General features: G+C 36.3%; 1 protein-coding gene across 3 annotated transcripts in view; it reads left to right on the plus strand.

Annotated features, from left to right (window-relative positions):
- DMD (dystrophin) overlaps positions 1–27,329 on the plus strand; it is a 2,141,216-nt gene that overhangs the window by 1,746,589 nt on the left and 367,298 nt on the right. For all 3 annotated transcript variants that reach the window (XM_084869361.1, XM_084869360.1, XM_084869362.1), the window contains 2 exons: positions 12,864–12,984; positions 13,855–14,123. In XM_084869361.1, coding sequence (XP_084725487.1) covers positions 12,864–12,984; positions 13,855–14,123 — 390 coding nt within the window. The remainder of the gene's footprint in view (positions 1–12,863; positions 12,985–13,854; positions 14,124–27,329) is intronic.

Below are 27,329 nucleotides of genomic sequence, written 5' to 3' on the forward strand. Positions count from 1 at the left end.
TTTCGCGCGCACAGTTCTCCATACCTTCTCAGTTCCTGAGGTTCAGCATGCCTTCTCTCTCCTTCCCAGATGGCAGAGCCTCCTCTCAGCTAGCCTTCTGGTGCTTCAGGGCAATGCCTCCCCTGTTTCGAAATTCAAATTTGTTGTGGTAGGCTGCATTTGGGTGTCTACCTTATGCCGCCATCTTGGTTTCTCTCCCTATTTTTATATCTTGATAAAACTTTAAAAATAGCATTTGTATAGTATTTTATCTTTACAAAGCATTTTTACACACATTCCTTTAATTATAAATTAGCCCTTGCTATTTTTCTGTGTTTTCCCTTGCCTCTCCCCAAAAAAAAAATTTAGGAAAAACTGTGGCATAATTAGGTCTCCTAAAATTTATTAATAGTAATACATTTGTATTATTTAGTATTTAATTATTGATTGTGTATTATATGCAAAAGACTGAAGGTATAGTAGTGATAAAATGAGAATATGCCCCATTCCTCAAATTGTAGTGAGGAAAATACACAGTGAACCAATAAATTAATACAGAAAATCCCATTAGCCCATTGCTCTGAAGGGAAGAATTTAAAAAAACAGAGGTAGTTAAAGACTGAGAGGTAGTGGCATATTTGATGAAATTATATTTTAGCAGAGGCTCATGTGAGTGAATAAGCCAAGCAGAGGCCTTACATGAAGAGTATTATAGGCAGAAGAAGCAGAAAATGTAAAAGCCCAGATGTAAGAACAGGTTTCAGGTGTTCAAGGAATAGCAAGACCGGCTAGTGGCAGGTTGTAAAGAGTGGCAAAGGCCAGATCATGAATTGTCTTGTCTTCCATAGTTTGGATGTGGACTTTATTCTGTGTGTAATAAGACATCACTGAAGGACCATAAACAGGGATGATATGAACTGATTTATGTGTTCTGCCTGGTCAATGGAGAATTGATGGTAGGTAGAACAAAAGTGAAAGCAGGGAGAAAGGACGGTGTTGAAGTCATCTGAGAAAGGGATAATGACTTGAACTGAGTGGAAATGATAGATGTGGTGAAAAATCATTTGATCCAAGATATATTTTGAAAGTAGAGCTGATAGAACTTAAGATGGATGGGATGTGGAATGTAAGAGGAAGCAAAGAGTCAGGATGACTTTGAAGTCTTTGGTTTGAGCAAATGGGGAAATGATAATGCCATTTATGGAGATGGGAAACACTTTGAAATGATTGTGGATGTCTACGGCCATACCACCCTGAACGCGCCCGATCTCGTCTGAAATGATTGTGGATGAGGGTATGTGCATGGAACAGAACAAGAGTTCCATTTTTGTATTATATTGACAGACAGAGACAAATAGTATGAGTCAGAAATTATTCACCATTTACACTTGACAAACTCAAATTTTGTCTGAGCCTCTTGAGAATGGATATAAATTAATTTGTCACGGGATTTCCTAATAATCCATTTCTATGTACTATTGCTTCAGAAGGAATTTCCAAAATTTATGATTTAAGCTCAATGACCTAAAACCTAGTTCTCTAAATGACCATGGGAATAGATTGACTTTTCACCAGTGATTTCTCAAGGTCAGCTCAGAACTTAACAACATTATTATTGTCAGTAAGAAGTGACTCTCCCAGTGGTTATTGGAAGCAACCCAGCCTTAGGATTGAAAGTCAAACAGCTGTTCAAGATGCTGTGTGGGCACTAAACTATCCTTTATAGCATCACAGATCTTCTGGCAGACTGGACTCTGTTCCAGCCCATGCCCTTGATCTCAGAGAACACAACTCCAAAGTTTAAAAGATTTCCAAAAAATTAAATCTCAACAAAGAGATGTTTTAAACACATTTTCCCCCTAAACACTCAAAAATGTTTTATCATTGAGTACAACTACATTTTTAAAAATAATAATCTCAGTCTTGAAAAAATGTCTATTTGTTTTTCAACTTTGTTTCAAATGGATTTAATTTTATTTATAAATGTGGGTCATGTTGGTGACTATCTAAGTAATGGCTAGATGTATCTGATAGTACAATTTCTTATCTTCACTTTTATTCAGAAGTTGGTTGTGAAAATAAGATGATTATGTTGTCAAACTCATAGAAGCAGAGAGTAGCAAGGTGGTTGCAAGGGACTTGGGGAACGATGAAATGTGGAATGCTGTTTAAATTATATGAAGTTTCAGTTATACAAGATGAGTACATTCTGGAGATCTGCTGTACAACATAGTGTTTATATCCAATACAGAATTATATATGTAAAATGCATGTTGTGCTCTTAACAATAAGAAAACAAACATGATTATGACCTTTCCTTTATAGCCCATATGCCCCATTTTCATTATTTCTCTAATGCTAGCTATCTTAAATGATATGAAAGGAATCCTTTGTCTTTCTGGTTTTTTGTTCTGTTGCTGCTTCCTTTAAATTTCTTTCTACCCCCAATCCTATGAATTTGCCTTAGATCTTAGAGACAAAATTCCTATTCCTCTGGTTAACTACATTTCTGGATCTTGCCCTTTTCTAAGATATTGGTTTAAAATTAATTGAGCATTGACTGTTCCTAAATCAGCATTTAGTAAATAAAGTATTTCTGATGTATTTGAATTCATTAAATATGGTGACTCTTTAAATAAGGAAGTTCATTATGGTGACAGGATATATTTAGCAACTTTCTGATAAAAAATAAAAACAATATAGGGAGGATATGAACAACGTAGATATATTATGGAAACTAGAGTGATAATATAGGATAACAATAGTATTAAACAATAACCAAATTGCAGATAGAACTGTGTTAATGTCCTTGTCCTATGTCCACTCAGTAACTACTTCTTGAATGTATGACACTGTTGGACCACTTTAGTTTTAAAAATTATATATGTTTTTATTTATTTCAGAGAGAGGAAGGGAGAAGGAAAGAGAGATAGAGATATCAATGGTGAGAGAAAATCATCAATCTAAGGCCTCCCCTAGAGAAAAATTCACCCAGTGACTCAAAGGTTACATTCAGCCTCTGGATCTGTAACATAAGAATAGGCCCAGAATAAGAGATTTCACTTTTTTTCCAATAGATAGTGTTATTTTTTTCTCTAATAATTAATGACACCAGTTTTTTACCCTTAAGCACGTTCTGTATCTGAATCAACCTGGCCACCATATAACAAACTCTGGTTTTCCAACTGGATGTTCTGTTATTTATTCAACAATATTAATTAAGTATCTACTATGTGCCAAGCTATGGCTATAAATTCTCTCATTAGTGAATATGCCTAGGAGATATAGTCTTAAATTGCCACCGGGTAACAAGCCTATGGTTAATTAACTGATCTAAAAGTGTTGATTATAGAATATCCTAACTGAATTTCTGAACTTAGATAAGATGTTTAACAAATCCCCACATTTTACCAATGAGGATGACAAGGCTGTGGGAGATTTTATGACCTGTACTAGATTATGCTGCCAGGTTTTGGCCCAGCCCAGACTTGAAATTCAGATCTTCTGCCACTCCAGGAAGTGCTGTTTTCACTCCTCCAGTCTACCTCCCAGGATGGTTCTGTAAACTTCTGCTAACTAATATGGAAATAAAGTATAGTCGTTTCAGCAGCTTTTAGTCTGAATAACAGAGACATAGCCTTGCCACTCCAATGAGAATATAGGTAAAATTCAGCTTCATGAAAATTGTACATCATAGAAAGAGATCATTGTTTTGCAAAGCAAGGGCTTTCAATTACATTCATGGTAATAGAACAATCTCCAGGTGAGAGCAGCACAACTTTCCTCTCTGTAATGTCAGTGCCTGTACCCAGAGCTCTCATTTGCTTCTCTCTTCTATGAGGTACATTCACCCTTTATCTCCTCTACACATGGTTCTAAGCTACTTCTATTTGTTATGAGGTATTTGTGATAATATTCACCCTATTTTTTTTCTGCAAGGAGGAGGGATAGAAGAAAATCTTAAATAATCAATGACTTGATTCTTCTTTATTACTTTCAGGTTTTTTGAAGTTTCTGATTTGCTTCATGGTCATTAGGAGTTTCCACTTATTTTCCGTATTTTCCGGTGTATAAGACGACTTTTGAAATGAAAAAAAGTCAACCGGGCTTTTTCAGTAGTCTGAATTCAGTTCTCAGCAGAGGGAACAGAGAAAAGAGGACGGATAGAAAGCACCTCACTTGGAAATCTAGGATGGCACTATACCACAGCCCTAGCAGGCTTTTTACTAGAACACAGTGTAGCTTCGTGTACAGAACATGTATAATTTGCATGCATAAAAAGCCTGCTTGGATTGGCCAGAGTCAGAGTCTATTAAAAAAAGAACTGGTGTTGCCTCAGAAGTGAGGGGTAGTCTTATACAGTGAATATAGGCCTAAACCTATGTTTTAACTGTAAAATTAGGGGGTCGTCTTATATGCCGGAAAATACGGTATGTGGCTTACAAATTATTATAATTCAGGGATCTTTTATTTTTTGCTATCACTTTCAGCCTGGCTTAAGAATTTCAAGATTTGGATTCTAAAGTGACAAATGAACTGATGGCCTTAGATAAATCCTAACTTATCTGTACTTCACTTTGCATTAGTAAAACATTCAAAATGCATAAATATGCTTTTATACAAACATACCCACTCAACCAAACTATTGACTCCCCAAGGACAAAGATCATGTCCCTACATCTTCTCTACCTTATACATAACAGATAGAAAGTAAATATTTTGAATGAATTAATCAGCCTACAGGCAAGTCAACCAGTAGGTTAGTATTTTTTTATGTATAAATAATATCCATCAGATCATTTAACCTTCAAAATAAATGGATTGACCTTGCCTTGGGATATACTGCTAGTGTAATTTTGTAGTACATTATTTATGTAAGTTTATTCTGTGAAGCTTAAGTTGAAGGAAAAATATCAATATGCCTAATCTTTTTCTCAGTTTAAGTCAAAATATTTTCTTTTCACAGAGATACTCTAAATTCTTAGTGGTTGCTTGTAATTCTTCCACATCACTATTTCAGACCCTGGATGTCCTGGAAAGGGGAAAAGGAAGTTATGGGGAAGAGTATGGGTTCTAAAGAAAATAATTTTATCTGTTCAAAAGATTTAGGAAGTAAATATCTTAACATTTGAAGATGACATCTAAATAGTGTAAGGATCTATTTTGAATGTGTATGGGAAAAGGGCTCTATATATGATAAATTTTTTATATCTGCAAATAATTGAGCCAACTGATTTGATTTCAAACATTAATCACAATCTATGAAACAAAATCAGTATTGTGTATTATATTTTTCCAAATGTCATTCAAATCCACAGACTTTTTTTGAAAGACAAGACACTTATTATCAGAGTCGAGGCTCTTAACATTGAAAGTTCTTATTTTTGTTTCAAAATGTCTCTATTTCCTCCCTTTTAAATGCAATAAACAATACAGGCAATTTATGGTAAGCAGATTAGGTATCAAAAATTTGACTTTTCATTATTTTAAGGCAGAATTTCATGGCTTGCTTGTTTATTGTTTTGCCATTGTTTTTAGTAAAGAAAACTATCTCTTTTAAATTCATGCTATATGGTCCACTGATGCCCATTGCCTAGACCAGTGTTTGGTATATAGTATGTGCTCAAAATATGTTGCATGAATAAATGGAAAATTATCTTTCATATAACTTTACTTAAAATGACATATTTATATTTTTTCACACACAATAAGAAACATTACCATTTTCTTTAACCTCTCATTTTCTTCAACAATTTCTCACTTTGGGGGAGACTTTTTTTTAACCCGTTTTTGTATTTTATCTAAATTTTCCCAGATTCTGAATACATAGTCACTAAACCTTCTCTTTTATCCACTTTATTTTCTTAATTTCAGGCAATGATGTGAAAATAATGATACTTAGGTCTTTGTAATGACAGAACTTCCTTTGTCTTTTCCTTAGACTCATTTTAATCCTCAGTGATTCATGTTTAAAAAATGAACTCTGCAGCTGTGGTGGAACTAAACCCTTGGCAACAACTTGAGGTGCAAACAAGTGGTCTCTCACAATGGACCAATGGTCCTCATCCTGGAATTGTTTGCTGTTCAGTTTGAACAATGAAAATGCGTCATCAAAAAGTATCTTGGGTTTTGTTTTGTTTTTTCAGTTTGACAGGACTTTTAAGATTCGTTTCCTGATTTTACAGACCTTGCTCCAACAATTATTTCCACTTTCTCCTAAGTCATTAGCATATCTCTCGGCTATGGTAACCAACTGTCTTGGTTTGCCAGTGACTGTCCTGGTTTCAGCAATGAAAGTCCTACATTACAAAATACACCTCGGTGAGCTAGTCAGAGAAAGATAACTATCATAAAGTCTCACTCACATGTAGAATCTAATGAACCAAATAAACTAATGAACAAAATTGATCCAGAGACATAAAAGCATGAACAGACTGTGGAACCTCAAAGGGAAGGTAGGGGAGGGTGGGTGGGTAGGAAGAGATCAGCCAATGAACTTTGTATGCATATATGCATAACCCATGGACACATACAATGGTGTGGTGAGGACCTGTGGGGGGAGAGGGGCATGGGAGCAGACTGGAAGAGGTTAATCGTGAGGGGATCTATGTAATACTTTTAACAATAAAGATTTTTAAAAATATTAAATATATATACATATATATATATATATATACACACATATATATACACACACACACACTCAGTACCTGGCAAACCAGGATGGTTGGTTATCCTACTCCTAGCTCCCACTAGCTCCCATTCTTCAGTCTATATTCAAACCATTTCTATCCTTTAAAGAACATATCCTTCACTTTACCTTGTGATCCTCTTCCTATTCTATCTTTTTCTTTGCACTCTCAAAATACAATATATCACAAAAAATAGTTTTTATTTGAAATACCTGCTCCTTCTTCTCCCACTCTTTCCTCAACTAAACCTACCTCTAAGGCTAATGCCCTCCTCTAAAATTGCTCTTACCAAGTCACATGTACAATTGTCAGGGCTGATTTTGCTTTATCTCTGCATGCCATGATCGGACACTGTTGTTTACTTTGTTCCACTCAAACTCACTCTCTCTTCAATAGTTCTAGACTCCTCATTTCCCCCAATCTTCCAACTATCCATTCCTTTTGGCCTTTCATGGGATCCAATTCCTCTGTCTACCTAATAAGTTTTTATATTCTCCAGAATTTTCTTTTCATACCACTCCACTAACTGAGCAATTTTATCTTCTTATGTAATTTTAATCCTTGCCTATATGTATAATCATAGGCACTCAATGGATATTATCTTAGTGAGAGACTGGCTCTTAAATCTCATTTCTTCTTCCTAAATATGTGACATATTTATTTCCTTTTTGAATGAATATTACCTCTCTGAGATGAGCATATCATACCTCCTTATGCTTTATAGATGCCACTCATATTAATGTTGTGTTTTAAATTTGAATCTTTATTAAATTTATTCTGAATGTACATATGATGTGTTCTGAACCACGGATAGTTTTCTTCTAATAACTTAACGGTAAATAGCATCACCACTCTCCTATCTCTGCCCAAGTCTTATCCTTAGGGAGACATAATAAGAGCTAATAAAATTTCTTCTTAATTAGTGTTTGGGTGCTCCATAGGTGAGAGACCAGAAAAAATTATTTTTTTCTCTGCTTATAAAGGAGGAGGAAGTTTGAAAACACAATAGATCTTAGTCCTAACTCCATCTTCTCCAGGAGCCAGATAGCCCCATATTTCTCAGGTCTTATAACCTGGAACTATCTTCAACATCTGGACTTTTTTAATGTAAATTTCTAGAGGGATAACCACTCCAGTCTTTCCAACAACTTGGAGCTTAACTTATGCACCTACTCTGGGCTATGATCATTTGGCCCTCTTGGACCAGAAAAAATTAACTAGACAAATTACTACAGATCTAATTCCCATGGTCTGTGAAGATTCCCAGGATGCTAGAACTTTTTATCGGTGTACTGAGAAATCTAGGAGAGCTTATTTTTTCACATTTAGTTTCATTGCACTCAGCATTCACTTTTCTACTCAACTAGAACCTAGGAAGTCATCCTTTCTCCTTCCTCTCCCTTATCTCCTGTATCTCTTTAGGCACCAAATTCTCACTCACACCTCAACTCTCTAAATATTTCCTTGCTCTATCTCTGTCCCTTTTTTTCCTGATACATTACCCTGAGTCAGATCTTGATATTTTTCACTGAATTCTTATAATTGCCTCCTAACTGGTCTCTCTGATTTTTATATCTGCCCTTCTCAAGTACATGCTCTGTATTAGTGTCAGAGAAATTTACCTAAAACACACATATTCCCATGCCACTCCCCTGTTCAGATCCTTTCAAATGTTCCTGATTACTTACGATACAACACCTAGGTTTCTTAGCAAGGAATATATGGTCATAAGTTGAGCTTCAAATTCTGACTTAAAGTTCCAATATGTTGCAAGATGACCATGTCTTGCTTCATCTCTAGATATGTCCTTTATTTATACTTTATGTTCTAGAACAATGGCCTACTTATGATAAGTATATATGACACACTCTATTATATCCTCTGTCTTCATACCTGCATTTTTTGTCTTCTTTTGTTCCTCTTCCTCTGACCTGCTCTTTCCTGGCTAGCTCATGTTCATGCTTTGGAATTCTTTGTGAATACTGTCTTCTCTAAGAAGCCTTTCCCAATTTCCTTGCCTATGTAGGACTACCCTATAGCACTTTCCACATTATATTGAAATAATTTATGGTTTGCCTCTTCTATTATATAAGTTCTAAAATGGGGAAGGGGCTATTTGATGTTCAACTTTGTATTTCTAGTCTCTAGCACAACCACTGAAATGTAGTAGTTCGATAAAGGGAGCCATTACAAATTTTATAATTAGCAATGTCAGTATCAGTTGCCTCTTGTCAAGTCCACATGGAGAGATTGGGAAAAACAATAATTTTCTTGAAGTTGGGAAAATTATATATATGAGAAAACACAGGAATACAAGAACTGTATAAACACACACCAATTCCAAATGAAATGCTAGAGGGGAACCAGACTTATCTATAAGCAGAGTAAATAACCCACCTATTCTAAATGATTTCAAGAGTGCAAGAATAGCTGAAACCGGTTTGGCTCAGTGGATAGAGCGTCGGCCTGTAGACTGAAAGGTCCTGGGTTCGATTCTGGTCAAGGGCATGTACCTTGGTTGTGGGCACATCCCCAGTAGAGGGTGTGCAAGAGGAAGCTGATAGATGATTCTCTCTCAACAATGTTTCTAACTCTTTATCCCTCTCTCTTCCTCTCTGTGAAAAATCAATAAAATATATATTTTTTAAAAGGAGTGCAAGAATATCCCACTATCCAGAAATTGTACCTCTATCCACAAGCTGAATTCTAATATTGCACTTAAAGAATTTCATTATTTTGGCTTCAACATCTTGCCTCTCCTCTACTGAATTGTAAAGTATCATTTTGCAAAGTATCAGACTCAAAATTCCTTTAAATGGCAAGCACCATTAAGATTTTATTTATAGGAAATCAGAAGATGGCTGCGCCCAGGTAAACACCTAGCCGCAGCCCACACAACAATTTCAATAAAGTACAACTAAAATATAAAATGGACATTACCCAGAACTACAGGAAAGTCGACTGACTGGAAATTCTACAATGAGAAGCAAGGAGAAAACCAGAAGGAAGCACGGAGGAGCTGTAAAAGCCCAAGGTACAGAGACACGCGGCGCGTGGAGAGGACGGAGCTCAAGAGGAGGGAGGCCGAGTGCCTGGCTGGCATTCCCTAGCGGGAAGGAGATAAAACTCCGACTTGTTGGGCCCCAGTTCTGAGTGCTCTGAATCCGAGTTCTAGGCCAGACCCCGGGGACCCAGGCTCATCCATAGGGAGCTGGGCTGTAAGGCGGAACCCCAGGGAACGGCGAGAGGAGGTCCTGGCAGCGCGCACATTGCACACAGAGAAGGGACAGTTGGCTGTGCCATGGGATTGCCCTGGCCGGAAGGAGACTGGGGCTCCAGTCTGCTCTGAACGCCACCTCCAACCCCACTTCCAACTGAACTGAACCCCAATACTGGGCTCATTGGGGGAGAGCATAGACTGTTTGGCAGCAGGCGAAAATCGAGGGCACCTATCTCTCAGAGGCGCTTTGCAGGGAGTACTGAAGGACCCTGAGGCGCAGGAGCCGCATAGGGCGGGGCTGATGGAAGCCAAGGCTGTAGGCTCCACCCTGAAACCCCACCCATCTGTAACTGCAAAATGCGACAAGGAAATAGATCACAAACGAAAGAAATGGAGGACAAAAAGCGACTGGATATAGAGTTCAAATCTACGCTTATAAGTTTTTTCAAGAATTTCCTAGAAAAGATGGATAAGACCTATGAGGATATGAAAAGAGATCAACTAGAATTAATAAGGAGTCAACAAGAAATGATAAGGGATCAACAAGAAATAAAGAATACATTGTCTGAAATAAAATATATTATACAGAGTCCTAAAAACAGAATGGAAGATCGCAAGAATCAAGTCAAAGATTTGGAACATAAAGAACCAGAAGACACTCCTCCACAGAAGCTAGAAGGCAAGAGAATCCAGAAAATTGAAGATAATGTAAAAAACCTCTGGGACAACTTCAAGCGAACCAACATCAGAATTATGGGGGTCCCAGAAGATATCGAAAACATACTGAAAGAAATAGTGACAGAAAACTTCCCCCACCTGGTGAAAGAATTAGACTTACAAGTCCAGGAAGCGCACAGAACTCCAAACAAAAGGAATCCAAAGAGGACCACACCAAGACACATCATAATTAAAATTCCAAGAGCAAAAGACAAAGAGAGAATATTAAAAGCAGCAAGAGCAAAGCAGGTAGTTACCTATAAAGGAGCACCTATATGATTGTCAGCTGACTTCTCAACAAAAACCATGCAGGCCAGACGGGAATGGCAAGAAATATTCAAGGTGATGAATAGTAAGAACCTACAGCCAAAGATAATCTATCCAGCAAAGCTATCACTCAGAATCGAAGGTCAGATAAAGAGCTTCACTAATAAAAAAAAGCTAAAGGAGTTCATCAACACCAAACCAGAATTATATGAATTGCTGGAGGGGGTTCTTTCAGAAGAGAAAGTAAATAAAGATAAAAATTATGAACAACAAATACGTAACTATCAACAAGTGAATCTAAAAACCAAGGAAATTAAAAAAATCTGATGAACAATATTAACTGTTGAATATAATAGAATCAGAGGTATGGAAGGGGAGTGAACTGACGATTCTTGGGGAAAAGGGAGAGGGGGATGTGGGAAGAGACTGAACATAAACTGTGCACCTATGGATGAGAACAATGGGGAGTGGGGAAAGGGCAGAGGGTGGGGTGGGAACCTGGTGGAGGAGAGCAATGGTGGGGGGGGAAAGGAACATTTGTAATAATATGAACAATAAAAACTTATTAAAAAAAAGATTTTATTTATAAGTGTCATACAATACAGTTCTAGAGAGCTCCTATAACATAATATATCTGAAGTTTAAAGGACCTAATAATTTTTCTCCTAATAACAGAAAAGGGCTTAAAGTCAGTAGGCATCACTATCAAAATAGGGTAGAATTTTTTAAAGGAATGAATAATTAAGCCCTAGATCAGGGCAACTAAAATTACTATGGTTTTTACACTGATCTTTAGCATTTATATGGTACTTCATATTTTCATTAACATCTTCACATCTGGTATTGTAGAATCTGGGTCAATGTCTTCAATGGTTTCATAATATCTGTTATTTTATCCTAACCTTACATGATATCTCACAATCCTTAGCACTCAATTATGTATGAATTTTATTGCTTTCACTTTTTTTCTAGTGTGTTAGCTTTCTCTCTTCTTTTGGTCCTGAAACTTCTTGAAGGCAGAAACTCTGCATTTTGCTTTTCTTTTAACCCCTGTAACAAGGAAAATTGCACATTAAATATTAAAGTTAATAACCAGTCCAGCTGACCTCAAAAAACCTATTGTAAGTCTACCCATTTGTAGAAAATTATTCCTACAATTCCTATTACCAGTATATCTCAAAATATTTCTACCAATCTCAAAGAAGTTACAATGAATAATGCAGTAGGTATGTTTTTAAGCTTGAGGGTTTTTTTTTCCTTAGTACTGTTAATATATTGTTTTATTTATTGTCTAACAGTTTGGTAAAATTAATGGCAATTATTAATTGGATGGGTTGTATACTTCAATAGAGCCTAAGTTCTTCTAAATGGCTCTATAACATATTTTATTAATTTCAGAGAAGAAGGGAGAGGGAGAGAGATAGAAATATCAATGATGATGGAGAATCATTGATGGGCTGCCTCCTACAGACCCCCTACTAAAGATTGAGCTCACAACTCAGGCTTGTGCCCTGACTAGGAATCAAAAGCTGTGACCACTTGGTTCCTGGGTCCATGCTCAATCATGGACCCACCCCTGCCTGGCCCAAGTGGCTCTTTAGGCTTTCAATTATGTTCTGGAAAATCTTTCTTTTGGATATGTACAAGTTTTCATTAGCCCCATTAGGATTTTGCAAAATATATATTGTGATTTTAGCTCCAGATTTTAAGTTTGGGAGTCAAGTTATATAAATAAATCACTTTTATCTTAATGAAAGGGCATTAACATATTTTGAAAGCTTTCCCATTCTCTCTAGAATGGTTTACAAACATAGTTGTTTCCTGATTAAAGATCCATATATCATTTATCACTTTATAACTATATGTTTATAAATAAAAGACATAGAAATTGACCTGGGAATTTTATAACCAAGTTCTGAATACCCAGGATTAATTTTGAGAATAATGTCACAAGCCAAATAAGCATTTCTTTTTATTTCATTTCACAGGCCTTCAAGAGGGAATTGAAAATGAAAGAACCTGTAATCATGAGTACTCTTGAGACTGTACGAATATTTCTGACAGAGCAGCCTTTGGAAGGACTAGAGAAACTCTACCAGGAGCCCAGAGGTAATTGAATGTGGAACTGTAATAACATACTGATAGAAGGATCAGTGGTGACTGAGTAGCCCATCCATTCTGGCTGCCAGGGTCTGGATAGCTCTCACACTTTGAATTGATTCAAATTGCACATAGATGTTGAAAAAGAATAAGGAATTCTAAACCACCATGCATAAATCTGTTTGCACCTTCATAAGTAAGCATTAAAAGAGATTAGTGGTCAGCTATTGAAACATTTAGAAAATAATAAACAAAAGAGATTATCTGTAAGGAGGAATTCTATTGTTACAAAGATCCAAGTTAATTTACAGTTTAAGAGCTCGACTGAAAGTAAATTGGAGCTTGTGGCTTGCATCCTAATATTTTCTCCTCAATAGCTTAAATGAATCTTGGATTATCTGATGGATAAAAGGTAGAACAAATTCACTCAGGAAGACAGACTTGAGATGTGTTGGATTAGATCTGAATTTATGCAAAAGTGCAAAAGAGCTATTAATCTTCAGGTTGGCTTCTTGTTATGCTGTACTCCTTTTCTTCTAGTATGACCTTACCAATAATGTTTTTTTTAAAAAATGCAAATACTAGTAGATCCAGAGACAAAGAAACACTGAACAGACTATCCAACCTCAAAGAGAAGTCGTGGGGGTTGGGGGGGGGGGAGTAAGAGATCAACTAAAGGACTTGTATACATGCATATTAGCATAACCAATGGACTTGGACACTGGGGTGGTGGGGGCTTCTCCTGGGTGGGGGAAGTGGTGGGGGAAGGGGAGAGGGTCAATAGGGGAAAAAGGATACATATGTAATACTTTAAACAATAATTTAAAAAAACACACAAAAATGAATGTGCCCTAAAACCTTGTCATATTACCAATTTAGAGCTGCCACCTGAAGAAAAAGCACAGAATGTCACACGGCTCCTACGAAAACAAGCTGAGGAGGTGAACACTGAGTGGGAAAAATTGAACCTGCACTCTGCTGACTGGCAGAGAAAACTCGATGAGGCCCTCGAAAGACTCCAGGAACTTCAGGAGGCCTCAGATGAGCTGGACCTCAAACTACGTCAAGCTGAGATGATTAAGGGATCCTGGCAACCCGTGGGTGATCTCCTTATTGACTCTCTTCAGGATCACCTGGAAAAAGTCAAGGTACCATCTACTACTTTGCTTCGGGGCCCTTTGAGAGACTCAAAAGAAGTTCTCATCTGAATTCTAGTGAAGGGTTTTCTTCTTACAAGGTTAAAAATAGGGCCTGTAGGCATTAGAAATCTGTCCATCTTTCATAGGTTCAGTCTTCTTGCATGTGATATTTTCTTCAAGAGAAGGTAGTGATCTAATCATCTGCCTGTCTTCAGCACTATAAAATGAAAAATTTTAAAGTTACAGGGCAGAAATATTATTTTAATTTAATCAGGAAATTCATTTGTGTGTGTGTGTGTGTGTGTTTTCTTTGTGGTATTTAGTACCAGAGTAGAAAAATATACAAAACTTAATCAAGAGCTAGGTTTCTAGGTTTTGGACCACTTGCTAATAAGATTACGTGACTTGGTGAGTTTATGATACTGTTAAAGCTGTAAACATTGCTGTTCCCTTAGAAGGCATAGTATGTTCTATAATTTGGAGTTGTATCAGTCCACTGTAGATATTAGATGTCATTATATATTTGGAATACTTTCTAAAATTAAATTTACTGATATAACATCGGTTATTACATTAAATTTTAGCTGTACAACTTCACAATATGACATCTGTATACTCTATCATGTGCTCACCACCCAAAGTCTAGTCCCTTTCTGTAACCATATAGTTGACCCCCTCCACCGTCTTTCCCCTCTGGTAACCACTATACTGTTGTCTGGAATACTATCCATGAGACCAAAGTTGCATTCCCTTGTGGCCTGAAGTTGATAAATATATTTATAAAGAAAGAATATACATATTTAGAAGTATCATTGTGAAAAGTAGCAACTTTAAACATAAGTTGTTTACTCATCTAGTGTCAGAACCAACAAATGTCCTCCCAAATTTAAATTTAAAATAAGTGAATTCTCCCCTGAGCTTGGCAAGTCTGCCAGCACCCTCATTCTGGAAGGTCTTTTCTCCCTTGCCTTTCATGGCACTGTTCAATATACATTATTTTCCTTCCTTTATTTTCCTTAATTTTGAAAACTCTACCTGGCCTTCGAATATTGGTGTATCCAAATTTCTAACTTTAGCTCAATGCTATTTTTATTGTATAAATTCTCCCAGTTTGAAATGACATGGATGGTGACAAATCTGAATTTATAGTCTGGATCTCTCTTCTGATTTCCTAACCCACACTCCATTAGAATAAAAATACAACCACTCTGAAACCAAGTTCATTCATTCTTTTATTCCTTCATCCATCCCCTACTGCTTTCCCCTTTTATCTGACCTTTCTTCCGTGTTTCATATTTCAGTTAATGGATCATAATCCCACAAATTGCTCAGGCTATAAACTTGAAATCCATCCTTAAATCTGTCTACATTTTCATTGACTGCACTTGATTGCTCATTTTATCTCAAAATATCTCTTTTATATTTCTCTTCTCTTTTTCCACCATGTCATGTTCTAACCCCGGTATCTGTAACTCAGATTGTTGTATTCTGCATCTTAAAAAGCCCATTTCCCAGTCAGTGTACCTGGCATATCAGAAAACTAGATTTGAAATATTTGGTGAATACATGAACAGTTTATTTATTGATATTCCTGCGTTAGTCATCCTCTTACAACTCTAATCCAAACTCCTTGCAAGAGACTGCCTGCCTGAGAATGAGGTCCAGTGAATGAAGAGGGCAAGTGGCCCTTTTCTTCCTAGCCCTGGCTTCAGTTCCTGACTGTTGCTCCCCCTCTCCATGTTCTTCAGTTCACTCTGATTGTACCTAAATAAAACATCTTCTTTTTATAACTACCTTTGCAAATCTTCTTCTCTCTTCCTGGATTACCCCATCTTTTCTGCCCGATGAAGTTCCATTCTGGTCAAGGCCCAGCTGAAATGACACCTGTCTGCATTTTTCCTTAAGTTTCTCCCTCCTCCAATTTCCACCAAACAGAATAAGCTGCTCTCAATTATGTGCGTTCATAGATGACCACACGTGTTTAAATTATCACACTTAAATTTCACATATACTGTACCAAGTCACTTTATGTATTTCTTTTTTCCCAGAGATAGTGAGGTTCCTAGAAACAAGGATAATGCTATATATCGTTGAATCCGAAGCCACATATAAGGACTCTAATTCAGCTTCATTATTTCACTCAACAATTGTTTATAAGCCACTATACAGTGTGCTATACATTAGTTATGAATGAAACAGACTTTGATCTTTGCCCTCATGAAGCCTATAGTCTAATATTGATTTAATTAACTTTTCATTAAAATAGTAGTTGAAGCCTGGCCAGTCTGGCTCAGTGGTTGAGCATCAACCTATGAACTGGGAGGTCACAGTTTAATTCCTGGTCAGGGCACATACCCGAGTTTCTGGGCTCTATCCCCAGTGGGGGACTTATAAGAGGTGGCCAACCAATGATTCTCTCATCACTGATGTTTCCATCTCTCTCTCCGTCTCACTTCCTCTCTGAAATCAATAAAAATATGTTTTTAAATAGTAGTTGAAGATTTTTAAAAAATTAAAATTTGACTCTATAACTTCTAAAATTTCTAATATCCCAACATTCTATTACCCTATGGCTAACATTTAAAGCAATGATTAACATTGCGTCTACATGAAAATTTAATGTTTGGAAGTATATTTGTTCAGCATTAAAAATAGAATTTTTACCCAAACATAGAATCTAAGTTTTTTAAAAATAACAAATAAGTTTAGGAGAATGTCTCAAAAGAACTAAATTAGTTAATAAATCAATTAATACCTGAATATATAGGCCACATGTGTCAAACACAAGGCCCGCGGGCCAAATCCAGCCCGCCAGGCCTTGCAATGTGGCCCGCACCGTGCTGTCATCACTGCACTCCGCTGTCAGTTTTTGACATGTCAGTTTATGACTGTTCAGTAAACCATTCGGCCCGCGATTTAGGCTGGATTTTAGATTTTGGCCCCTTCTCTGATTGAGTTCGACACCCCTAATATAGGCTATAGAGCAGACATATGGGATTTATTTTTAGCCATATCTGTCACACAGAAGCATTTGTAGGATATTGAGTATAGATGGATAATGTATGCAGCATGATTTAATATCAAAAAACAAACAGCTAAAAATTAAAGTAGAACTGCTTAAATATCAGCTGGCCATTACCCAGCCCTACTTGCAGTTTTCCTTTCAGTTCTCCTTTCTTACTTGTTCTTAATTCTAAGACCAAAATTCATTTCTCATTCAGGTGTGGGGAACCTTTTTTTGCCTAGGACCATTGAATATTTAAAACATCATTTGTGTGCCATACAAAATTAGCAACTTAAAGATTAGCCTGCTATATTTGGTCAAACATTTAATTAACTTACCCCTAATGCCTTGGCAGGGCCAGACCAAATGATTTTATGGGCCTTATAAGGCCTGCAGGCTGGATGTTCCCCACTCCTGCCCTAATTGGTAAGATTCTCATTCTGATTCTAATGATTACAAAATATATATATTAAATATTCCTTTAAAATAATATGTATATACATATATACATATATACATATATATATACATATACACACACATGTATATATATCAACACTTCTGTGTTTCTCAGACATATATACACTTAAGTTATAATACCTGTCAGAATATTTATGTACTGGTCCTAATAGATTTGATCATTTTGGTTTCCAAACCAGTATTATATAAGTATTTAATGCATATTTAAAACTTATGGATTACATGTATTTATATATATTTATTTCCTTTCAGTAGCTCCTCTTCATTTTGCAGTGGGAATAAAATAAATCTGTTTTCTCTGTTGCATTTCAACAGCACCAGGTATGAAATTCTGAAGCTTTGATGGTAGTTTTTAAGGGGTGAATTTGATTAAAACTTACTTTGAAAGGAAATAGAAGCATTTAAAATCACTGTTACTGTTTTTCCACTCAGCAATTTAAGGCCTCGGAAGCTCCACACTGTAGGGAACTACAAACTAATAGCTAGGCATCCAGCCAGAAAAACATTTTATATATCCATCATGGTTCATTTCCATCACCCCTAGTGACTCTATGATAATACCCACCTCCATTCTGATCTCAATTGTTAAAGCAGTAACTATGGAATATATGTTTCTATAGAATTTGGTGTTATATCATTGCCATTAGCAAATGTGGCTTTTGGGTTTCAGAGAATGGATAAAATAACAACTAAGTCCTGGGACACTGTGGAAATGCCATTATTGCTAGCTAGTCATCTTCAGGACAGTATACATATAGTAAATTAAGAGAAAGGAATATACATTAATATTAACTAAGAGAACCTCAGCCTTCCAAATATAGCTTCCATAGGAATAACCACTAGAATAAAGTTTAAATTTTATATGCCTCTTTATTTTTAAAATTCATGATTTATACTACTTATCAAAGATTTTAAGGACATAATCATCTCTCACTATACTGGAAATAATACCAATGCTTATGTAACTACAAAAATATTCTTACCTTTCCTTATAGTAATGGGGAATCTGAATAGCTTCTTGAATTGCGAGGTGCTCTACATTCTATATAATAAGGAGGTGATATGCAAATTGACCATCACTCCAACACACAAGATGGCCACCCCCATGTGGTCAAAGATGGCTGCCCCCATGATGGCTGCCACAAGATGGCCAGCAGGGGAGGGCGGTTGTGTGTGATCAGGCCAGCAGGGGAAGGCAGTTGGGAGGGACTAGGCCTGCAAGGGAGGGCAGTTGGGAGTGATCAGGCCTGCAGGGGAGAGCAGTTGGGGGCAACTAGTTCAGTAGGATATAGCAGTTAGGGGTGACCAGGGCAGCAGGGGAAGGCAGTTAGGGGTGACCAGGCTGGCAAGGGAGGGAAGTTAGGGGCAACCAGGTATGCAGGGGAGGGCAGTTGGAAGCAATCAGGCCAGCAGGGGAGGGCAGTTAGGGGTGACTAGGCCTGCAGAGGAGGGCAGTTAGGAGCAACCAGGCCTGGAGTGGAAGACAGTTAAGGGTGACCAAGCTGGCAGGGGAGGGCAGTTAGGGGCAATTGGGCTGGCAGGGGAGAGCAGTTAGGGGAAAGCAGACTGGCAGGGGAGCAGTTAGGCATTGATCAGGCTGACAGGGAAGTGGTTAGGCGGTGATTAGGCGGTTAGGAAGTGGTTAGGCTGGCAGGCAGAAGCAGTTAAGGGCAATCAGGCAGGCAGGGGCAATCAGTCAGGCAGGCAGGCAGGCAAACTGTTGGGAGCCACCAGTCCTGGACTATGAGAAGGATGTCCCAGATTGGAGGTGCAGGCTAGACTGAGGGACACGCTTCTCCCCATGCATGAATTTCATGCACTGGGCCTCTAGTAGATCTATAAAAGGAATACAGACATGTTTTAATATATATATAGACAGGTTTTAATAAAGTAGCATCACTTCTGAACCTACTATAGTTTTTTTATTCAGAATAATTCCTGTGTGAAACAATTTGTGTGAATTGTTGTTTTTCCATGTTTTCTTTCTGTTCTAATCTAACATCGTTTCTTTATACAAAAAGTGGTACATCATTCTTGAGTCAAGAATATTTCACTGCCTTTAGTTGGCCTGTTGACTTGAAACACAGTTTTTCTGCATACCATACTGGAATATGCAAAGCTGTTATACTATATAGTTATGAATTTTATGTTTTCTATCAGACTTTTAACCTATTTTATGAATATACAATATTTCCTATGTAAAGGTCTTTTTTTAATATATTTTTATTGATTTTAGAGAGAGAGGAAAAGATGAGAGAGATAGAAATATCAATGAGAAAGAAACATCCATCAGCTGCATGCCCCCTACTGGCGATTGAGCTCACAACTTAGGCATGTGCCTTAACCCTAGAATGGAACAGTGACCTATTGGGTTTATGAGTCAGTGCTCTACCATTGAACCCACCAGCTCGTTTTTACTTATATTTTTTAATGTGAAAAGTCATGGACAGGGGTTCTGTGAGTTTTACCCTAACATTCTTACAATGAAATATTTTTAGTAGACCTTTTTAGAATTATCATTTAGGATAATGTAATTATATATATAGTAGACTAGGGACTATAATGAAGCCACCATGTTATTCTAGCTTATTTATGTTTAACATTTACATGTAAAAATTTAAGAAGTGACTTGGCAAATGTATCTTTTCAGGCCTATCATCCTAAATCCCTGTGGCTTGGTTTAATCTGAGACATTTATCAAAAGAATGCTGTCTCCAAATTTGGCAATGAGAAAATCAATTATGTTTCCTCCTGATGGACAATGTAAAATATGATGTAACATGTTCAAATGTTATTTTCATTTTGGCAAGCAGTAAACTTGCAACCATGTACACACAACTATATTTTCCCTTACTGCTTTTGTCATCTTAAGCCTCATTCTAATATTTTATTATTTTAAATTAATTTTGTTATATGTGTGATTATGTGGTCCAACCTTAAAATAATTTTTTATATATGAGTTTTATAAGAAAGTTTATAATTCTTTCTTATAGAAATAAGGGGTGCATGGTTAGGCAGAAACATTACAAACAGAGCAGCTTTAAGAATGATTCAAAATATGTAAGTGCTCTCAACTCTGAACAAAGGAATGACATCTCCATAATGAATGAATTGTACTGACCTTAGCAGGAAGAGGAAAGTTTACTAATATTTTGTTCATTATTATTAACCGGAAATTAATTGTTCTGTGGAGGCTTCTGTTGTTGTTTATATACAAATGGTATGTGTAGTCCAGCTGGTGTGGCTCAGTTGGTTGAGTGCCTACCCATGTACCAAGAGCTCATGGTTCAATTCCAGGTCAGGGCACATGCCCAGGTTGCGAGCTTGATCCCCAGTAGGGGCTGTGCAGGAGGCAACAGATCAATGATTCTCTCACATTGTTCATGTTTCTATCTCTCCCTCTCTCTTCCTATCTTTCTAATATCAATAAAACATATTTTTTTAAAACACAAAAGCCTTTAATCAAGAAGAAAATACAAACAAAAATATGAACTCTTTTTATAACTGTGGATTAAATATGGAACCTAGTACCCTTCTTATGGGATAACCAAGGTTTTATTTACTGTTCAAAGCATGCAATTGTGAGGCTTAAAAGCATGTGATTTGGTTTTTGCTATCTGGGAATGAGAAAGTATATTATAGTAAAGTCTCACATATACTTTAAAAGAATAGTATTTGAGGAAGAAACCAAGATGGCAGCATAGGTAAACCCCTACACTGCTGCCTCACACAACAATTTCAAATCTACAACTAAAAGACAAAATGGACACCATCTAGAACCACAGGAAAGCTGGCTGAGTGAAAATACTACAACGAGAAGGAAAGAGGAAAGAACATTGAGACTCAGAGGAGCTGCAAAAGGCTGCGATACGGAGATGCATGCGCGCCAGACAGGAGTGGCAAGAAATATTCAAAGTGATGAATAGCAAGAACCTACAACCAAGATTACTCTACCCAGCAAAGCTATCATTCAGAACTGAAGGTCAGATAGAGACAGACCTTCACATATAAGAAATAGCCAAAGGAGTTCATCACCACCAAACCAGTATTATATGAAATGCTGAAAGGTATTCTTTAAGAAGAGGAAGAAGAAGAAAACGGTAAAGATAAAAATTATGAACAACAAATACATGTCTATCAACAAGTAAATCTAAAAATCAAGTGAATAAAAAGTCTGATGAACAGAATAAACTGGTGAATATAATAGAATCAGGGGCATAGAAAGGGAGTGGACTGACAATTCTCAGGGGGGGAAGGGGTGTAGGGGTGCGGGAAGAGACTGGACAAAAAGCATACACCTATGGATGAGGTCAGTGGTGGGGAGGTAAGGGGAACAGGGTGGAGGGGAGATATTCGGGGGGGGGGGAACAATTGTAACAATCTGAATAATAAAGAGTTATTAAATAAAAAAATAGTATTTAAAAAAAAGTAGAATGATCATTGTTGGCTTTAATAGAGCTTAGAAACTAAAGTAGAAACTAGTCAACTTAAAATTCCTGACCAAATTATTTGTTCAGTCTAAAATTAATTGTAAGTACCGTATTTTTCGGACCATAAGACACACCGGACCATAAGACGCACCAGTTTTTAGAGAAGGGAAATGAAGAAAAAAAAAGATTCTGAAACAAATAGTGTCCTAAAATATTTTATGTGCATTAAAACCCAACATCACAGTCATAAACACATGTAATCAACCCTGTAAAGTAAACAGCAGCATTTAGAACCATTTTAGAGCCGGGCAAGCACACAGAGACCACACAGAGCCGGGCAAGTAAAAAAACTTTTTTTTTACAGTATATGTGTAGGCTATATTTGGACCATAAGACGCAGGGACTTTTTCCCCCCACTTCTGGGGGGAAAAAAGTGCGTCTTATGGTCCGAAAAATACGGTAAGTGTTGCCAGGAAAGCTTATTACTTAGTTCCCATGTATTGTCTCTTATTACCTTCTTTGTTTATAAAGCTAAAGGCAAATTACTGAGGACAGCAATGTTGTCTCATTTTCCTTACTCAAGGCCTCTGATTTTAGATAGTGCTGTGTGTGCTTTAAAAGCCCCTACCTCAATTTAGGCAAATAGAACCTTCGTTTACCAGCCTATTCCCATCCTGCCTTTGAAACTTCTGAAAAGACAGTGCGGAGTAATTGTTTCAGACATCTGCTTAGCATACTTTGAAGTGCATATAAGTTCTTTTTTCAGTTTCACTTGAACCCCAGCTGTCTTCACCAAAGTCTATAATCAATCTGAATTAAGTTGTCCTACTTCTCCTAATAAGTCTCTTATTAAGTTCTGCATCAGCCTCTTAGGGAGACTTAAAAGCTAATTCATGTAGAATTGCCATTTTCTACTAATTCATTTGTCAGCTCTCCAAACTCCAACAAAAACAATTGCAAAGACTATTAATTTGGCTCTTCATAAACAACTTATGTAAGTGTAGTATACATTGGAACCAAGCTAACGATTTAAATCAGTGGGCAGGAGGAAATGAGTTAATAACATTCTACACCTTTTCTTTTTTACTGTTTTGAGATGCCTTCTGAATTCAAAGCGTAAAACCATTTACTTAATAACATCTTTGTATTTTACTTTCATAAATAAGGTAATTACTGGATGAACTTTGCTTAAAAATAGAAAGAGGCTTGAGAACAGTTGGAAAAGGAACATGTTCTTTTTATTATTGAACTTATTTTAATTTAGACTTTTTTGTATTCCTTTAATGGACTGTGATACAAGAAGAAGCTGGGATTGGCTACCATTGTTATTCCATTAAATCAGAGTTGTACAGCTCTTCTTCTGGTCATGGGATAGTTAGAAGGACATGGATAATCAAAATTTTCAGCTAATGAGTTCATCTGACATTGTTCTACTAAAGAAGTATTTAATTATTATAGATAATAAAATTTATCCAGAGAATATCATTCTTCCTACTATTTGGAAAAAAAACATATTAAAAACTGATTCTTTAATATGCCAATCCTGTTTACTGAGGATTTACTCAAGAAGCCTTGTTTGTAGCTGGTAGTAATTATATATATATATATATATATATATATATATATATATATATATATATATATATATATATATATATATATAATACTATTCCTCAAGAGTCATAGGTAATAAAAAGCTCTTCAAAACAAAAAACATTGGTAATATATTATCAGCATTAATAGATCTAAAAATGCAATCATTCATTCATTTGTGATAAGGTTAAAACCTATACCCCAAAGAAGACTGATCTCATTATAGACTATGAATGTTTAATTTATTGCATGAGTAAAATTGTACTGGGGATTGTATTAATGCAATCTTAGTTTTCTTGGGAATAGTATTATTTAGTACCAAGCTGAGGGAACAAGAATTTTTATTAGCTTGTGTGTATGTGTGCATATGCCACATTAACTAGAAACAGTTCAAAATGTACAAGTTATTTATATAACTGAAATCCCCTAGAAAATGGAAGTACATAGCCAATATATATATATTTATTTTCCTTTGACATCTACCAAACTTGTAACAAGTTTAAAGTTCATAGTTGTGTTACTCTCCTACCATAAGCACAACAAGGAATGATTTAAGCACAAATAACCCAAGAGTGGGCTCCTGTTGTGTTTCTGTCATGCTTGGCAATTACAGTCTGCAAAATTACAGTTAATTTTGCACCAATATTATACCATACACAACCTTACATTACCTAAGTTAAGCAATCACATTGAATAATTAGCAAACCAGTTTTCTGAGTATTATGGGAACAGATCTGCCTATGATACCAATGTAACCCTTGCATTTTAACGAGGCCTAAGAAAAGTAAACTTTTTCATAATATTTTAGTTATGTTTAACATTTACTGTGGATTTTTCTATCAACTGTATTTTCCAGGAGCAGTGTTCCTCAAATTTTTCTATTTCAATTCTCTTAATAGCCAATGAGATAAAGCCTGATATATTCTCCTTGTACCCATTTTTCCAGGAGCCTGAAATTTTTCAGTTGTCTTTCTTGTTTTCTTTTCCAAATCTCATATTCATTTTATGACCTTCTCCACAGTGTATTTGTTGTATGTTACTATGAAGACTTTTTTTCTCTAAAATCTGAAATTAACTGAATCCTCTAGTACATTGATCTCTGGGTATGCGAGCATAATGTGAGGGCATGATATGAAAAGCTGCTTACTTTACACAGGCTTCATCTCTTACCATCACCTTCTTTCTTTTATGTCCACATACACAAAGAGTAGATTCTTGTCATTTCAAATTTACCTTTTGCAGTTTCATCTGATCCTTGGGACTCAAGTGGCCCATGAGTTGGAACTCTGTGTAATTTTGAACACATATTCTCTACGGCTTTTGTACAGCATCCACTTAACTAAGGACTGGCTAAATTGGTCTTATAGGTCAAATTCCTTGGAAGCAGACCCTATGAACAGGGAGTCTAGGTACACATGATTTGTAAATGGTGTGCTTTCAGGAGAAGCTTTTATGAGAGTTGAGGAAGTTTAATTGTGAAGAAAAAAGAGCCAAGCAAGGCAATACCCTAAGCAGAATCTAGTTTCATGTCCTGGTCCATAAGGAGAGAACTCTGGAGTATAAACCACAGCAGTTGTCTTTTTACAATCCAGACAGTCATTGGCTGTAGCCAGCAGTTTGTGAATAAATATCAGTTAGCTCTGAGAAAGGTTGAACACTGACCTGTAGCATTTTCCAGTTGCTGTGGTGTAAATATTCCTACCATGGCCAATTCAAGCTACCAACATAATTTCATTGAATGCATTATTGGAAAGAGACACACACAATTGACTCCTGGGCTCTGCTCCAGCACCCAACAGGCTGTGGCTCACCACTGAGAACATGAATTACCTCCTAGGCAAAGGGTGCATGTACCTGCTGGGCTAGGGGACTCCCATCATCAGTAGAGGTCACCTTTCTAGAGAAGAGAGGCAACTGTGAAACATTAACAGCCAACAGTCACAACAGCTGAAGGATAAATGCCAGACCAGGAAAAATGCCCACCATAACTAGCGAGCAAAATTCATAATCCATTTAGCCCCCATATCTCCACATGGCTTTTTCAATGCTGTTTTGTTCATGTGCATGCAATAATTCATTAACAGTGATGAAAATTTTGTTTCTTTATGAAAAATCCACCCTCCCCAGAATCTACCTCCTAGGTACTTATTGGAATTGGTAATAGAAGAAAAGTAATGAAAAGGTCTAAGAAAGGGATGATTATTAGTATGAAAATGGTTTTATAAGTGACTTGGACTTTGCAGGTACATAATCTGAAAGCATTTGAATTGATCAGATATTTTTACTCCAAAATCTTGACATAAATAATAGCCTACTCTTTCTGAATCTCACTTGTGGAAGATATTCTTAGTTACTTATTCCAATTTTCCTATTGGTGTTTTAATCTTACCATTTTGGGATTGCTTAAGATAAGAGATAAACTTACCTTCCCACTATTAATACTTTAAAATTAAGATATTTAGTCACATAATTTTATGCTGTTTAAATGTTATCACATTTACCAATAACAGCAATTAAATTTACAAATTCTCTTCATAATTTCCTGCCAAACAGACTGATTATAAGCAAGTTCTTTGAAGAGTTTCTGAAACCAGGACTTTCAGAATAGTTGAGACTAATCAACTTTTTAAAATTAAAACGGCTTGCTAGTGGAATAGCGGATAGCTTTCCCAGGAGTTCCTATATTTTATGACTTATCTTGTCAACCCATTGAGAATATGTATTCAGGGTGGAAGACATGTTTGTATGTAGAAATGAAGATGGACGTGGGATAAAACTGAGAGAGCAAGTAGGAGAAAGTAAAAAAAAAAAAAAGTTTAACTTCAGTAGTTGGGGAAGGAGGATATTTTTCTCCAAATATGGTTCAAAATCAATGTTAAATGGCTGTGGAAAGTTCATAGTTGTGGTATAGAGTGAGTGGTGTATGTAATGAGAATTATGGAATAAATATAATAGAAACAAAAGTCTTAAAATATCCTTTAATGATAAACAAGAAACATTCAAAACAAACTTTCTCCCCTTTTTCTAGAATCCGGGGGTTGGGGTTGGGGAATGGAAATAAGGGAAATTTATACCTTAAAAGTAATTGGATTAATGTTCAATGTAAAATTCAAATAGTTATGTATAAGCTCACTCAAATCAAGTATACACTAAATAATTGAGTTTACTGAATTAGGCAGAGTAAGGATACATTGATTTTCAATGTTTCTGAAAATTGGCCCACATATCAATGTTATATTTTTGTTTGTAAACTTCTATATATATTAAGGTTCCACAGTGTGTTCAGCCCTGAAATGTCAGACTCTCTTAACTGGAGTGAGGCTAGAGAATCTAACACTAAGAGAAATTTCTATTTACTTTTAAAGAATTTATTTTTATGATGAACTTTTTTCTTTAGATAGTTAAGAGCCTGCTTCAAAACACACTTGTTTTTAGAAGTCTTGTTTCCTGGTACTCCACATTATTATGTACTCAGTGGGCTCATTTAGTACTTTTTCCTATCAAATATTTAAATCCTACCATTGATCTTAACATGGCATTAAGTAAAGAGAATTAAGTCAGTTTATCAGAAATACATGCCAAAGTACAGTAATTAAATAGAAATTAAAGTGAATAATGAAAATAAGCAATATAATGATTTATTTTTCTAAAACGAGTGGCAAACCACCACCAAATTTTATTTTACCTACTTATTTTTCTACTTTAAAG

This window comes from Pipistrellus hanaki, assembly GCF_964339955.1.
Source record: "Pipistrellus hanaki genome assembly, chromosome: X".
Classification (NCBI taxonomy): Eukaryota; Metazoa; Chordata; class Mammalia; order Chiroptera; family Vespertilionidae; genus Pipistrellus; species Pipistrellus hanaki.